The sequence below is a fragment of the Chenopodium quinoa genome, unplaced genomic scaffold (assembly GCF_001683475.1).
Source record: "Chenopodium quinoa cultivar QQ74 unplaced genomic scaffold, ASM168347v1, whole genome shotgun sequence".
NCBI lineage: Eukaryota > Viridiplantae > Streptophyta > Magnoliopsida > Caryophyllales > Amaranthaceae > Chenopodium > Chenopodium quinoa.
Genome location: NW_018744676.1, coordinates 321,312 through 333,129, shown reverse-complemented (window position 1 = coordinate 333,129; position 11,818 = coordinate 321,312). Strand labels below are relative to the sequence as shown.

Genomic DNA, 11,818 nt, shown 5'->3' with positions numbered 1-11,818 from the left:
AAAACTCTTTGTTTAATCCTAAAAAATTCCTAATCACAATTCATAAACCCATAAAATTACCTAATTTTCTACATCTTTGTGGGCCAATGGCGGGAGTTTATTTACCCAAACCAAGGCCTAAAAAAAAAGAGAAAAAAGGAAGTGGGGTTTTCTTTGTCATTTGTGGTTACTCTTTCCTAGCACTCTCTCCGATTTCCTTATCCATTGCTCCTTTCTTCTTCCCACTCAAACTTCTCTGCATCTTTATCTATGTAACCCACCGCCATTGATACAGATATTGAAGAACAGCGAAGAAGAAGATGACATGTTTATTGCCGCAATTCAAATGTCAACCTGACACTTTCTCTATTTCCTCCATTCTTCATCCTCCTTCTGCTTCTTCTTCTGCACCTTCCCTCTGTATGTATTTCATCCTTTTTTTAATTTTCCCTTTAATTATCATGATTTTGACTTAAAAAGGTTTAATTTTGATTACCCTATTCGATTTTAATGCCTAAAGTTTTAAACTTTTTGATTAGATTGTACTAGTTCATGTGTACTTTTATGCTGATTAATGTGTAATTTGGATAATATGTTTAATACCCATTTGAAGCATGTATTGAATTTTAATACTAGAATTATCTTAATATCAATTTTGCTCGATTTTCTTTCTTTTTTAATTGTTTGAGGTCAATGTGATGAGGGTATAGAACTAAGAAGTTGTGATTTTGATTGTTATTATGTGAATATTGGCAGTGAGAAATAGAGATTCGGTCTGTTTTCGCACACAATGTGCGGTGTCTACTCCACCAGCACCAACAGCAGCAGCAGAAACTGCTGTATTTGATGTAGAGAAGCTGCGCTTGTCTTATGTTGAATCTAATTCCAATTCACTTTCTGCATATGCACATGCCAATTTTTCGAGCACTTTGGGCTCTCCAGCTGAGGTCAGAACTCATTAATCTTGACATTATTGTGTGTTTGAATGATGGGATTTCGAGGGAAGGCGAGGGAAGGGAGTTTCCCGGGGATGTGAGTATCTATTTTCTTTCGATTATTTCGATATACATTGGTGTAGTCTGTAGGGCAGGTAATCTAAGGGAATGTGGGATTCATATTTAGGAAATGCGAGTAAGATCCTCGCGTCCCCTTTCCTTCCTTTGGTAATTGTTTCGCAAACATAGTGTTGATCATGTTCTAGATTTTTCTAGTTATACCAACTGAAATTTAGTTTTAAGAATTTGCAACTTTTGGCTATTATTGGTCTACATCAGGTCATTATGTTTCCATTCTTATCTTTAGTTGTATTTGCTTGTTATATTGTGTTACTTGGATTGTTGTTGTATGTTTTTTTGTAATATATAAAAGGGAATTGGAATGTATGATGAATGTTGAGGGTTGTATGCGTATGATGAGGTTTAGGCATGTTCACTGGTGTGCAAACTGTATCATTTCATTCAACTGGTGAGTTTCTAAATCCACAAGTAGGCTGAAAACCTTTTGATTTTGGGGCAATTTGACACTCTGACTCCTTTGGAGGGACAATTGTCATACATCTTATGATCATATCTGAGTGCCTGAGAATCAGGCATGAAGACTTTGAATTAGAATAACAGCCCAGGTACACATAGTTTGCAACAATTCATGATATGGGTAGTGATAACGTAATATATTGTAAAAATTTTCTGCATCCCACATGTGGCTTTGCCCTTTAGGAATCACAGTGAATGGAAAGTTATTACTGATGGTTAGTCCAGCTGTTTTATTGATTTTGAAATGAAGGTGAAACAATGTGCTCAATCATAAAGCCCCTCATTTTCTGGAGGCTTTTCTTTTCCTCAGAGAAATGGAAACTATACAAAGGCATCTTTAACCAGTGCACCATTTTCTGTATTCATCCTCAGGCAAAGTTCGATACTGCTTTGGCAGCTAAAGTACTGATTGAAAATGAAGAAGCTGTTATTGCCGCCGCTGCTGCTGAAGCAGTTGCCTTGGCAAGAGCAGCAGCCAAATTTGCGAAGGATGCCGCACAAATGGCTATTATCAGTCCACCAAAAAAGCCAGAGTCTAAGCCTGAAGGTCAATCACTTCATTTTAATGGTGCTCAACTTTTAGAAAATGAACAGTTAGGGAATGTCAGAAACTTTGAGGGTGCAGGCACTTCTCTTAGAGAAGGTGACCTCATGGAGTACCCTGTTTCTGAACCTGCTGACATTGAGCCAACAAGTGAGGAGCTTCAACTCCTGGAAGCAGAACTTGTTGAGAGCATTGCTGTTAGGTCAACACGCCAAGGAGAGAGAAAGGCCAGGAGAGACAAGGCTGCAGAGAAAGCTGCATCTAATGTTGTTTCTGTCAAGGTAGGGAATGGCCGCAGAAAGCGCACATCTGTACAGGAAGTGGACTATTCTGATCCATTGCGTTACATAAGAGGTACCGGCTCCTCTAAGCTTCTTACTTCTTCTGAAGAGCTGGAGTTGTCTGTGGGAATTCAGGTATGTCTAATCGTTTTGTAATATGAATGTGGTCTATAGGACTAAATGTCATGTATGAGTTAGGAAACTTTCTTCTCTTGAGAGTTCATATGAGGAAATGAAAGATTATAGTCAGAGCAGGTTAAGGAAGGTATCAGTTTTGTTCATTTTTTCTAGGCATTCTTTCGTTGATCTCATATAGCTGGTGATCCTTAAAACATTATTATAGCACAGAACATACCTGGAAAATGCTCAAGATGAGGTAATGCCTACCTTAAGAATAACCTTTTTCACTCAAACTCCACTTACAAGATTTACAACTTTCTAATTCTTGCAGGAACCTCACAACATATCTCTCGTTTTTTCGTACATTCCCCACTTTCTCTACAATATGCACTCTTTTTAACCCTTTTTGGTTTCTGTTTCTACTATAACTCTAACCATCATTTAGGAAATGAGGTAGTTTTACATGTTGGGATCCTCTGTGGCGTTGGCCCCTTGGTAATCATCTTGTCAATTGATGCTGACGGCTGGCCCTTTGTATAGTCCTTGTAGTGAAGGACTCTAATTGTTAAATAGCAAATAATAAAAATTCAGTTTGCGTGAACAAAATGTATTTGTGTAGAAATATCATATTCATACAAAATTCAAGGATGTATACAATTCAAATTTCTTTGGTCCTCTGTTAATGACCTAAGTTAATGTATAAATTTGAGTTGAGAGTTTGCATCCAAGGTCAATATCGATGGGTTTTAAGAGGGCATGACATTTCTCGGCTTTTGTATTTGGCTATGTAAACTGACATCAGCAGTTATCAACTATTTCAGGATTTGCTCAAACTAGAAAGGCTGCATAAAGAACTGGTAGAAAAATTTGGGGAGGAGCCATCATTTATGCAGTGGGCTGCTGCAGCAGGTGTTGATCAGAGGACTTTGAGGAAGCGTCTAAACCATGGTAGATTTTGCAAAGATAAAATGATCAAAAGCAACGTAAGGCTTGTGATATCAATTGCCAAAAATTATCAAGGATCTGGAATGAATCTTCAAGATCTTGTTCAGGTTTCTGGCCTTTCTGCCCTCTTGTCCACCTACATCGACCTAAAATTTGCAAGATTGTTCCTTGTTATTCTCAACTTGTTATTGCATGTGACCTATGAAAGTAAATCTATTGACTTGCAGGAAGGATGTAGAGGCCTTGTTAGAGGTGCAGAAAAGTTTGATGCCTCCAAAGGGTTTAAGTTCTCAACGTATGCTCACTGGTGGATAAAACAGGCAGTTCGAAAATCTCTTTCTGATCAGTCAAGGACAATCCGCCTTCCAGTAAGTGCTCTTTACATCCTTTCCCTTATTGATCGGAAAATCTGTTTGCAGTCTCCTAGACATGTCTTTGACCATTATATAATCATATGCTTTGTATTAACAAAGATCATAAAAGATAAAAAACATAAGACACATAGAAATGAATCTAAGACCCATAAGTTTTGTTTTCTTTTCGTATGTAACAATCAGAGACCTTTGGGGGTGGGGGATTAGTGTTTCATTGTACAAGAGATGAAGGGGGCCAAGTTAACATGACTCTGAATTATCATTATTGTCTCGCATATATTGTTTTATGAGGCCAGAAGTAAGTTTTTTTTTTTTTTCATGCTTTGATTGTTAATGCAGTTTCACATGGTTGAGGCAACTTATAGAGTAAAAGAAGCTCGGAAACAGTTGTATAGTGAAAATGGAAAACAACCTGAAAACGAGGCAGTTGCAGAGGCTGCAGGGCTTTCAATGAAGAGGCTAAATGCAGTGCTAATGACTCCTAAGGCTCCTAGGTCTTTAGACCAGAAAATTGGTTTCAATATGAATCTTAAACCTTCGGTATGTATCTTTTCTCCGTTATTCATCTAACACATGCAATTCAATTACTTTTTTTCCTTCATTACTTCAAATCATGACTCATTGAGTCCTTGTGGATTTTCCCCCCAGGAAGTAATTGCAGACCCTGAAGCTGAAACTTCTGAGGATTTGTTGACTAAGCAGTTCATGAGGCAAGATCTCGAGAAGGTTTTGGATACATTGACTCCAAGAGAAAAGCAGGTGGTAAGATGGAGATTTGGATTGGAAGATGGAAGAATGAAGACGCTACAAGAGATTGGTGAGCTGATGAGTGTCAGTAGGGAAAGGATTAGACAAATTGAGTCGTCTGCATTTAGGAAGCTTCAGAATAAGAAGAGAACGAAAAATTTGCAACAATACATGTTCTTGTAAGATCCAAGCAGCTGAAGTTTACATTCAAAATCTCAGCCACTGTATGTTACATCTTGTTTTTATTTCTCATTCATGCTTAATTGAGTTAGAGAACCCTTATTTCCTTTTTCTCATTTTCTATATTAGGGAGGAAAAAAGGGGGGTAGAGGTAATGTATGTAATTTGGGGAAGTGCAATGTTCATATGTGGTACAAAGGTCATTTTCTGCCCCAATTGTGGAAGTGTAGCAGATTTGATACTGAATTTAGGGCAAAACAAAGGAATGATACATGTAACAAGGACTATACCTGAAACAATCATTCAATGAGGTGTATCAAATGTGTACATTTACTTGTAACTTCGTACTTCGTATGACATTATTGATTGATAGGTTAGTTTTTATCATAAGATGATACCTTGACAACCAATGCAGTATCTCATAGTGTAGCCCTTTTCTGTTGATATTACAAAATTTAGATACTCAAAACTTAAAAATCGAGTATTAAACTATTAAATTAATCTCAATTTTTGGATGCCTAATCAATATTCAATACTACCTTCTAATTAACATGGAATTGATAAAAATTGTTGAATTAGTGATAGGGTTCTAAAATGTTAGAATGCCTTATTGAATTATCTTCAAATTATTAACTTTTTGTGTCAAGATGAAGGTGAGAAGGGAAGCACTCCCTTTCATTACTAATATTCTCTTAAGGCACTCAATTGACTCTAATGAGCTAGGGAAGCAAAGACACTTTCATGAATTTGTAACTTACGCCACTGTTCATTCTTCATAGTTAGGGTTGAGCAAAACTCATGAAAAGACCAACCTCACTCGCAAGCATGAATTTCACAATTTCGAGGAAAGAGTTACTAAAGAGGGGCATATGTCAAAAACGCATGAATCATATCTCACAATTAATTCATAAAAGCGCGTGAATCACTTCCTATCCTTCAACGGTTCACTTATTGACTTAAAGTCAAAGTTGAAAAGTGAAATCTCTATTATTACAAGAGATATCAATTGTATGAAATGTAATATCTCCATTATTATACAGATATCAATTCTTAGGTAACGGCGTTTACAATTATACATGCCGTTTCATAAAATTGAATACAAGTATACCTATACATTGTACTTTGCCCTTATTACATGTCAGATTATTATGCCCAAATAGATAGGAGAGCAATTAAACCCCAAAGGAGGGAAAACTGAGAAAGAAGAAGAAGAACAACTCATCCTACAGTAGAGAGAGAAAGTGAGGAGAGAGAAACCAATGAAGAAACCAAAAAGCAGTGGAGGAAGTGGGACTCCTCAATCCGAGTCAAACTCACTGACTCACTCTCACTCACTCACTGAGTCTCACCCTTCTCAAAACGACGAGTTTAAGGACTTACCCTCCTCATCCACCCTCAATACGCAGCGTATTAAAGCAGAGGATGAGGAGGAGAGAGAAAATGGCATAGATGTTGATGGGGGTGAGGAGAGAGAAGATGAAGAAGACGATTACGAAGAGGAAGATGAGGAAGAAGATGATGATGATGATGATGATGATGATGATGATGATGAAGGGTATGAGGAAGAAGGTGAAGGGGGAGCAGAGGAGAGAGAAAGAGATGAAAATGGAGATGGTGTTGATGTTTCGATTGACGGGAAAACGAGTGCAGAAAGGAAGAAGCTTGCTGAAGGGTTTTATGAGGTTGAATCTATTCGTAGGAAGAGGATTTGTAAGGTGATAATTTTGAATTCCCATTTTTAATTTTGATTTTTTAGGGCTTTTTGATTTTTCTTTGTCTAATTTTGTTCTTGTTTTTGATTAGGGGGAGCGTCAATATTTGATCAAATGGTGCGTATTTTCTATTATTTTTTGTCTGTTATTTTAATTTGTTGTGTATTGGGTGTTACAAAGGGTAGTGATGTAGACTGGATTTAATCCGAGGTCATTCTGGTTGTTCTGCGTTTTTTATTAGGGATTGGCTTATGGATTATGATTGAGAGACATTGTTTATTGCTGTATGTACTAATGGAATTATAGTGTAATGTGGAGAGATGACTTTAATTTCTTTTGATAGGCTGTTGTAGGTGTAGGAATTATGATTTTGGGTTGTAGTGAATGAAAATGAGAGAATTATCATTTTAACCTAGTTGATTTAAATGTGAAATTTGCTGAAATTGGGAGAACATTCAATATAATTGTAGTTGATTTGGTTCAATGAAAATTAGCTGAAATTTCTTTTTGGTGAAATTTGTGCTTGATTTAGGCGGGGTTGGCCAGAGAGTGCGAACACTTGGGAGCCCGTTGATCATCTTCAAACTTGTCCTGATGTTGTGGAAGCTTATGAAGAGAGGTTTTTGCTTTCTCTTGTCTTTGTTATAAGTTAATGTTCTTAGCCATTTCCAGGTGTTGGATTTTTTTGCTTATTTGGTGAGTGTTAGTTTCTTAGATACATTTTTTCTGTTGACTGTAGCTTGCGCTCTGGCTCAAAGAAGAGTTCTCGAAAGAGAAGACGCAAATTTACCCAGCCGAAGAAGAAAATGCAATATACTTATGGTGTTTCCAAGAGTAAGTTAACACCCGTTAGGATATCACTTAGCAATGAACATCAACGCTCTGCTGCTTTAGACAACTCAGTTCAGGCCCATTCTCAACCTGGCATGGTTGACGTTGTTGTAGAGCATGATGAGGCAATGAGGAGACCTACAGCAGCCAAGAGTGTTGATTACAAGGGCTCTGAGACTGTATCTCCACATGCTGCTAGCAAGGAAAAACAAAACAATGACCAATTATATGGTCAAAGTTCAAGCGGAAAGAATATGGATGTACATTTTCCGCAGCCTATGACTCTAGAAGGAGATGGTTTAACAAATAGTCAATCCAATGCAAACAGTGTGGAAGTAGGCGAAAGCAATCTACGTCGAGGTGCAAAGCGAAGGAAATCTGGTTCTGTAAGAAGGTTTCCACAGGATACTTCGTCACTCAATATTGATTACTTTGCAAATGCAGCAATTGGGAATATTAGCTCTTGTGATAGAGCTGAGGAGCTTATGTTAGCAAATTCCGATGCCTACCGCAAGAAGAAACTTGACAGCTCAAGGAGTTCCTCTATTATTACAAGGCTCATCAAGCCAATAAGCTATACAGCATTGGTGACGAACAATATTCAGGATGTTTCCGTAACCTTTGTGGCAATGAGGTATGCTAAACCTTCTTCCTAGTTAAGTATTATTGTGCTTTGAATGTTATCATGTCTGAAGCTCTTCATGTTAGTGACATATTTGCAGATACTGGGCAGAGTTAAAATTTCTTGGTTGATTGAGTCATTTTCCTAAATTATAATCATTTGTCCTATGTACTCCATATAAACACCATCTCTGTTTTCAGTGTAAAGAGCTTGTGTAGTATCATTGCAGTACAATTGCGTGGTTTTTATCAATGTGGGGACAAAGCTAAAGGGATGGGAGGGTGCAGGAGGAAAAATAACCAAAATTGTTTGAGACATCTGATATGAGGTTGAGTTTTCAAGTACTAAGATCTCTGACAAAGGATATGGTAAGGGCTTCTAGTTAGAGGGTGATGTTTGATGTGCTGGGAAGTTGAGGTACCCTTGTTTTTTTGGGGTCATATTTATTTTGATGTCATGCTCTGAAGTTCATTCAACATGAAATGTAAATTCAGATAACTTTTCCTAACTTCCTATTCCCTTTCTCTCTCTGGGGTGTGAATTTGATAGAGCTTGGGAATATGATAATGTAGATTATCTTTGTGATGTTTCTGGGGGGAAAGAGGAAACGGAAATTTAGGATGACTGAGGACTGCTTAAAAGATAAATTAAATGTATTTTGATATGTTTTGAGTTGTTTAGTTTGTTAGAGGGATGTTGAAAAAAGGGATGCTTATATAATATATTTGGTTTATGATCATGGGAACAGCAAACAGCTAATTGGACTCTAATTTTTAAATTGGAGAATGATCCCTTTTAGGATTTACTGTGGTAATGCCCTGATTCTCATATATTGAAAGGGTTGCAATTATAACTCAAGCAGCGGTGATGAAGGAATGTGGGGGAATGAACCTATTCTGGAGAGAGAGGCTAGCTTTATTATTATAATTCATAAGCAGCATTGATGAAGGAATGAGGGGAAATGAACCTATTCTGAAGAGAGAAGCCAGCTATTTCTGTTACTTCAACTTCAGTCACTCTTTTGCAAAAAGCCAGACTATATTGATTTAGCAAACCTTTTTCTAGACTGCATACTTGAAAAACTTGTCAAAAGATGTAACTAAAAAACTCGTCGCATTTAGTAGTTGTGGCTTCCAATTAGTATAGAGGGCAAAATCAATTAACTATAACTTTCTGAGGTCTTTTTTATTGCTGGATCATATCCGTCTCTTCTGACCTCTTAAAGCATTATATTTTGCTAGTACTGTGCTTTGAGTTTGGCTCAAATCATCATTTCTATTATCATGTTGACACCCGCTTGCTGTTTGCAAAGTCTGCAGTGTTCCTGATTTTCTTTGAATTTTGTACTCAAGCATAATGGTTTTTGATTGGTCCTTTGTTTTGATCATACATGTTCCCTTCAAACTCAATGTTATACTCGATAAGTTACTGAAACTAATATAAGGCCCCTATGAATCTAGCTACCAACAGATGCTTTTTTTTTTTTACATTTGCCCTGCATTGTCTTTCTTAGTTTCTGCACCTGTCTGGATTCTTTGTTATGGTTTGTGGTTTAGTCTTATCTTAATAATACTTTTGCAGTTGCAGACATGTATATTTTCTCCTGTAATTCTTTGTGGTGCTCACTAATTTTGTGTGTTTTTTAAGCAATTACAATTTTTACAGCTGTGCTTGTGTTTTAGGCGTCTGTGTGTCAGTGCTGTTTTTTTTTTTTTTTTTTTTTTTTTTTTTCTTTTTACAAAGATTTGGCTGCAGCCTTGTTACAAGCAGCTGCTTCAAAAATCCTTCTCCTTGCATCAGCTAGAAAGCTTTGGACTGTGAACACTGCTGGTATATGATGCATCTTGTTTACTACTCCGTAGTATTTGCTTTCATATAGGAGCCCTGAACCCACCTATCTTACTCATTGGAGCTCTGTCCTAAGTTTCAGCTTTAATAAAATCCATGCTTTGTGAATTGTGATTTCCTAGTTAAATAGTTTGTCCAGCAATGAGCTGGACTGCCAGATATGGTGTGTCAGTTATCTACATTCATTCGACTGAGTTTTTCCGACTGTGTTGTCATTCTCATTACAGAACATTCACCTTTAACATACACGGTTATAAGCTGATACAAGGAATAGTTTCTTTTTAGAAGAGTTGTTAAGTATTTGAAAATGATGTGGCCTGACAGTTTTTGTTGATTATGATTCTATGTGATGTTCTTTTTTTTTTTTGAAACAATTGTGATGATTCTATGTGATGCTCTTAGTGACATTTGTTTCATATAATAAATCTTCTGTTTTGTTTCTGTCTTCTAGGTCTGATGGAAAGGAAGTTATGGTCGATAACAAGTTTCTGAAGGCAAACAACCCCCTTCTGGTAATTTTCTCGGTTTTTATATTGATATATTGATGTTCATTAAATTACCTAAAAGTGGCTATAGTATCTCACATTTCCCTCCTTGGTGTGGTTACAGTTGATCAATTTCTATGAACAGCATCTCCGGTATAGTCCAAATTGAAGTTGATTAATTTCTAAGAGCATCTCTGGTACAGTGGATCATTATCGATGAACATCATCTTCCACAGCTTTAGCCATATGCGATAAAATTCTGATAAGTGCATTGGAGATCCAGAGGGGCCTTTCTGATAGACAGACTGGAAATGTAGATGACTTTGTGCCATATGTAGGATTTTCTGCATCTTATATAGTACTATTTTTAGTAGGGCATAGCATAGGTTCAGAGGCTGACATAGCCATTGTGATCAACACAGTAGAATATACTTTGTTGAATGCTAAATTGGTGGTAATATGATTGGTGATTGGAAGGCATTCTTGTGTATTTGTACAAATAAATGTAGTGAGACTGGTGACTGTTAGCTCAGGTGGTTAGTTCATCTTCTGCGTATTTCAAAAGCACATCTTATGGATGGTTGTCGTGTCGTCTAGCAGGTGAAACTATTACTACAAGTATTAGAGAGTAGTAAATAACTATCAAACTATCTATTCTTTGTTTGATGCATTACCATTATAAGAAGTCAGAATCTATCCTTTCAAGTAACATCAGCCATGACAGAATCAAGTAAGGCCAAATACTCATTAATAGATTCGACTTCGTTGGTCACATCAATGTAAATTTGAATATGCGTCTACTCTATCTAGTTTCTTCAGGAGTTTGTGCGCCTTCTCCAAAATGGTTCTTTATCTTTCCATCGCAAAATCTGGTTCATTATCATGGTCAATATCTATTTCTATTTGAGAACTCATTGATTTCTCACTATTTATTCTTCTTCACCACTAGAATTGGAACTAAGATCAAAACACTTTAGGGAACTATCAACGACAGCTGTGGGAGTCTGCCTTGGTACAAGCAGCTCGATCAAAGCCTCAACATGGGAATTAACATGGCAACAATTGCTCTTGATCTTTCTAAACCCAAGTATTTTAGTTTTGTAATTTTAGCATTTACTTGAATATGAGAACTCTGAAATGTGAGGAAAGAACCTTACTAAACGAGTTAATCTTTGCAAGGAAATTCTATTATGAAGTACTTGTACTTAGCAACACTTTTAGTCTTACCATGTTTAGTCCGTTACTTGGATGATCAAACTATTCAATTATGTATTACCTGTATTAAAAATTTATGATAAAAATAAAAATTTATTTTGTTAATAAATCAAACAAGATTTCATCTATTGTACTATAGTAGCCTGTTTGTTTAGGGGGTTAAAAAAAGAGGAATATGGATAGGGATATTAAAATTTCATGTTTGTTTATAGGGATAGAGATTAGAGAGGGGATGAGACAAGAATTAAAACCTCTTTTATCCCTCAATTTCTATATCTAGGGGGTTGGTATAAGGATGGAGGATTGGAGAGATAGGGATTATAATTAAAATGATATAAGGAGAAAGGTAGAGTTAATAAGGGTATATTTTTAACTTTGTTACTTATTCTATTTTTATCCCTCA

The 11,818-nt window shown here is 36.5% G+C and overlaps 2 protein-coding genes across 3 annotated transcripts; both read left to right on the top strand.

Moving 5' to 3' along the window:
- The first annotated feature begins 62 nt into the window (after positions 1–62).
- On the top strand, positions 63–5,042 carry LOC110702201 (RNA polymerase sigma factor sigB-like). The gene is made up of 7 exons (XM_021879890.1): positions 63–399; positions 736–926; positions 1,884–2,471; positions 3,278–3,508; positions 3,629–3,769; positions 4,115–4,315; positions 4,424–5,042. Exons 1-7 carry the CDS (start codon positions 300–302, stop codon positions 4,703–4,705), a joined length of 1,734 nt encoding a protein of 577 aa, XP_021735582.1. The 5' UTR covers positions 63–299; the 3' UTR covers positions 4,706–5,042.
- Positions 5,043–5,833: 791 nt separating this feature from the next.
- LOC110702200 (chromo domain protein LHP1-like) lies at positions 5,834–10,782 on the top strand. Of its 2 annotated transcripts, XM_021879889.1 has the most exons (7): positions 5,834–6,417; positions 6,506–6,531; positions 6,947–7,033; positions 7,154–7,248; positions 7,360–7,879; positions 10,167–10,227; positions 10,325–10,782. In XM_021879889.1, the coding sequence occupies exons 1-7, from the start codon at positions 5,962–5,964 to the stop codon at positions 10,367–10,369; spliced, it is 1,290 nt and encodes a 429-aa protein (XP_021735581.1). In that variant the 5' UTR covers positions 5,834–5,961; the 3' UTR covers positions 10,370–10,782. The 2 variants fall into 2 exon arrangements, with proteins under 2 accessions (XP_021735581.1, XP_021735580.1); XM_021879888.1 differs by having other exon boundaries at positions 7,154–7,879.
- The last annotated feature ends 1,036 nt before the right edge of the window (positions 10,783–11,818 follow it).

Coding starts and splice junctions, on each gene's coding strand:
- LOC110702201 (XM_021879890.1), top strand. CDS start 300: ATGACATGTTTATTGCCGCAATTCAAATGTCAACCTGACACTTTCTCT. Junction 2,472..3,277: donor AGTTGTCTGTGGGAATTCAG/GTATGTCTAATC, acceptor CAACTATTTCAG/GATTTGCTCAAACTAGAAAG. Junction 4,316..4,423: donor ATATGAATCTTAAACCTTCG/GTATGTATCTTT, acceptor TTTTCCCCCCAG/GAAGTAATTGCAGACCCTGA.
- LOC110702200 (XM_021879888.1), top strand. CDS start 5,962: ATGAAGAAACCAAAAAGCAGTGGAGGAAGTGGGACTCCTCAATCCGAG. Junction 7,034..7,153: donor GTGGAAGCTTATGAAGAGAG/GTTTTTGCTTTC, acceptor TGTTGACTGTAG/CTTGCGCTCTGGCTCAAAGA. Junction 10,228..10,324: donor AGGCAAACAACCCCCTTCTG/GTAATTTTCTCG, acceptor GTGTGGTTACAG/TTGATCAATTTCTATGAACA.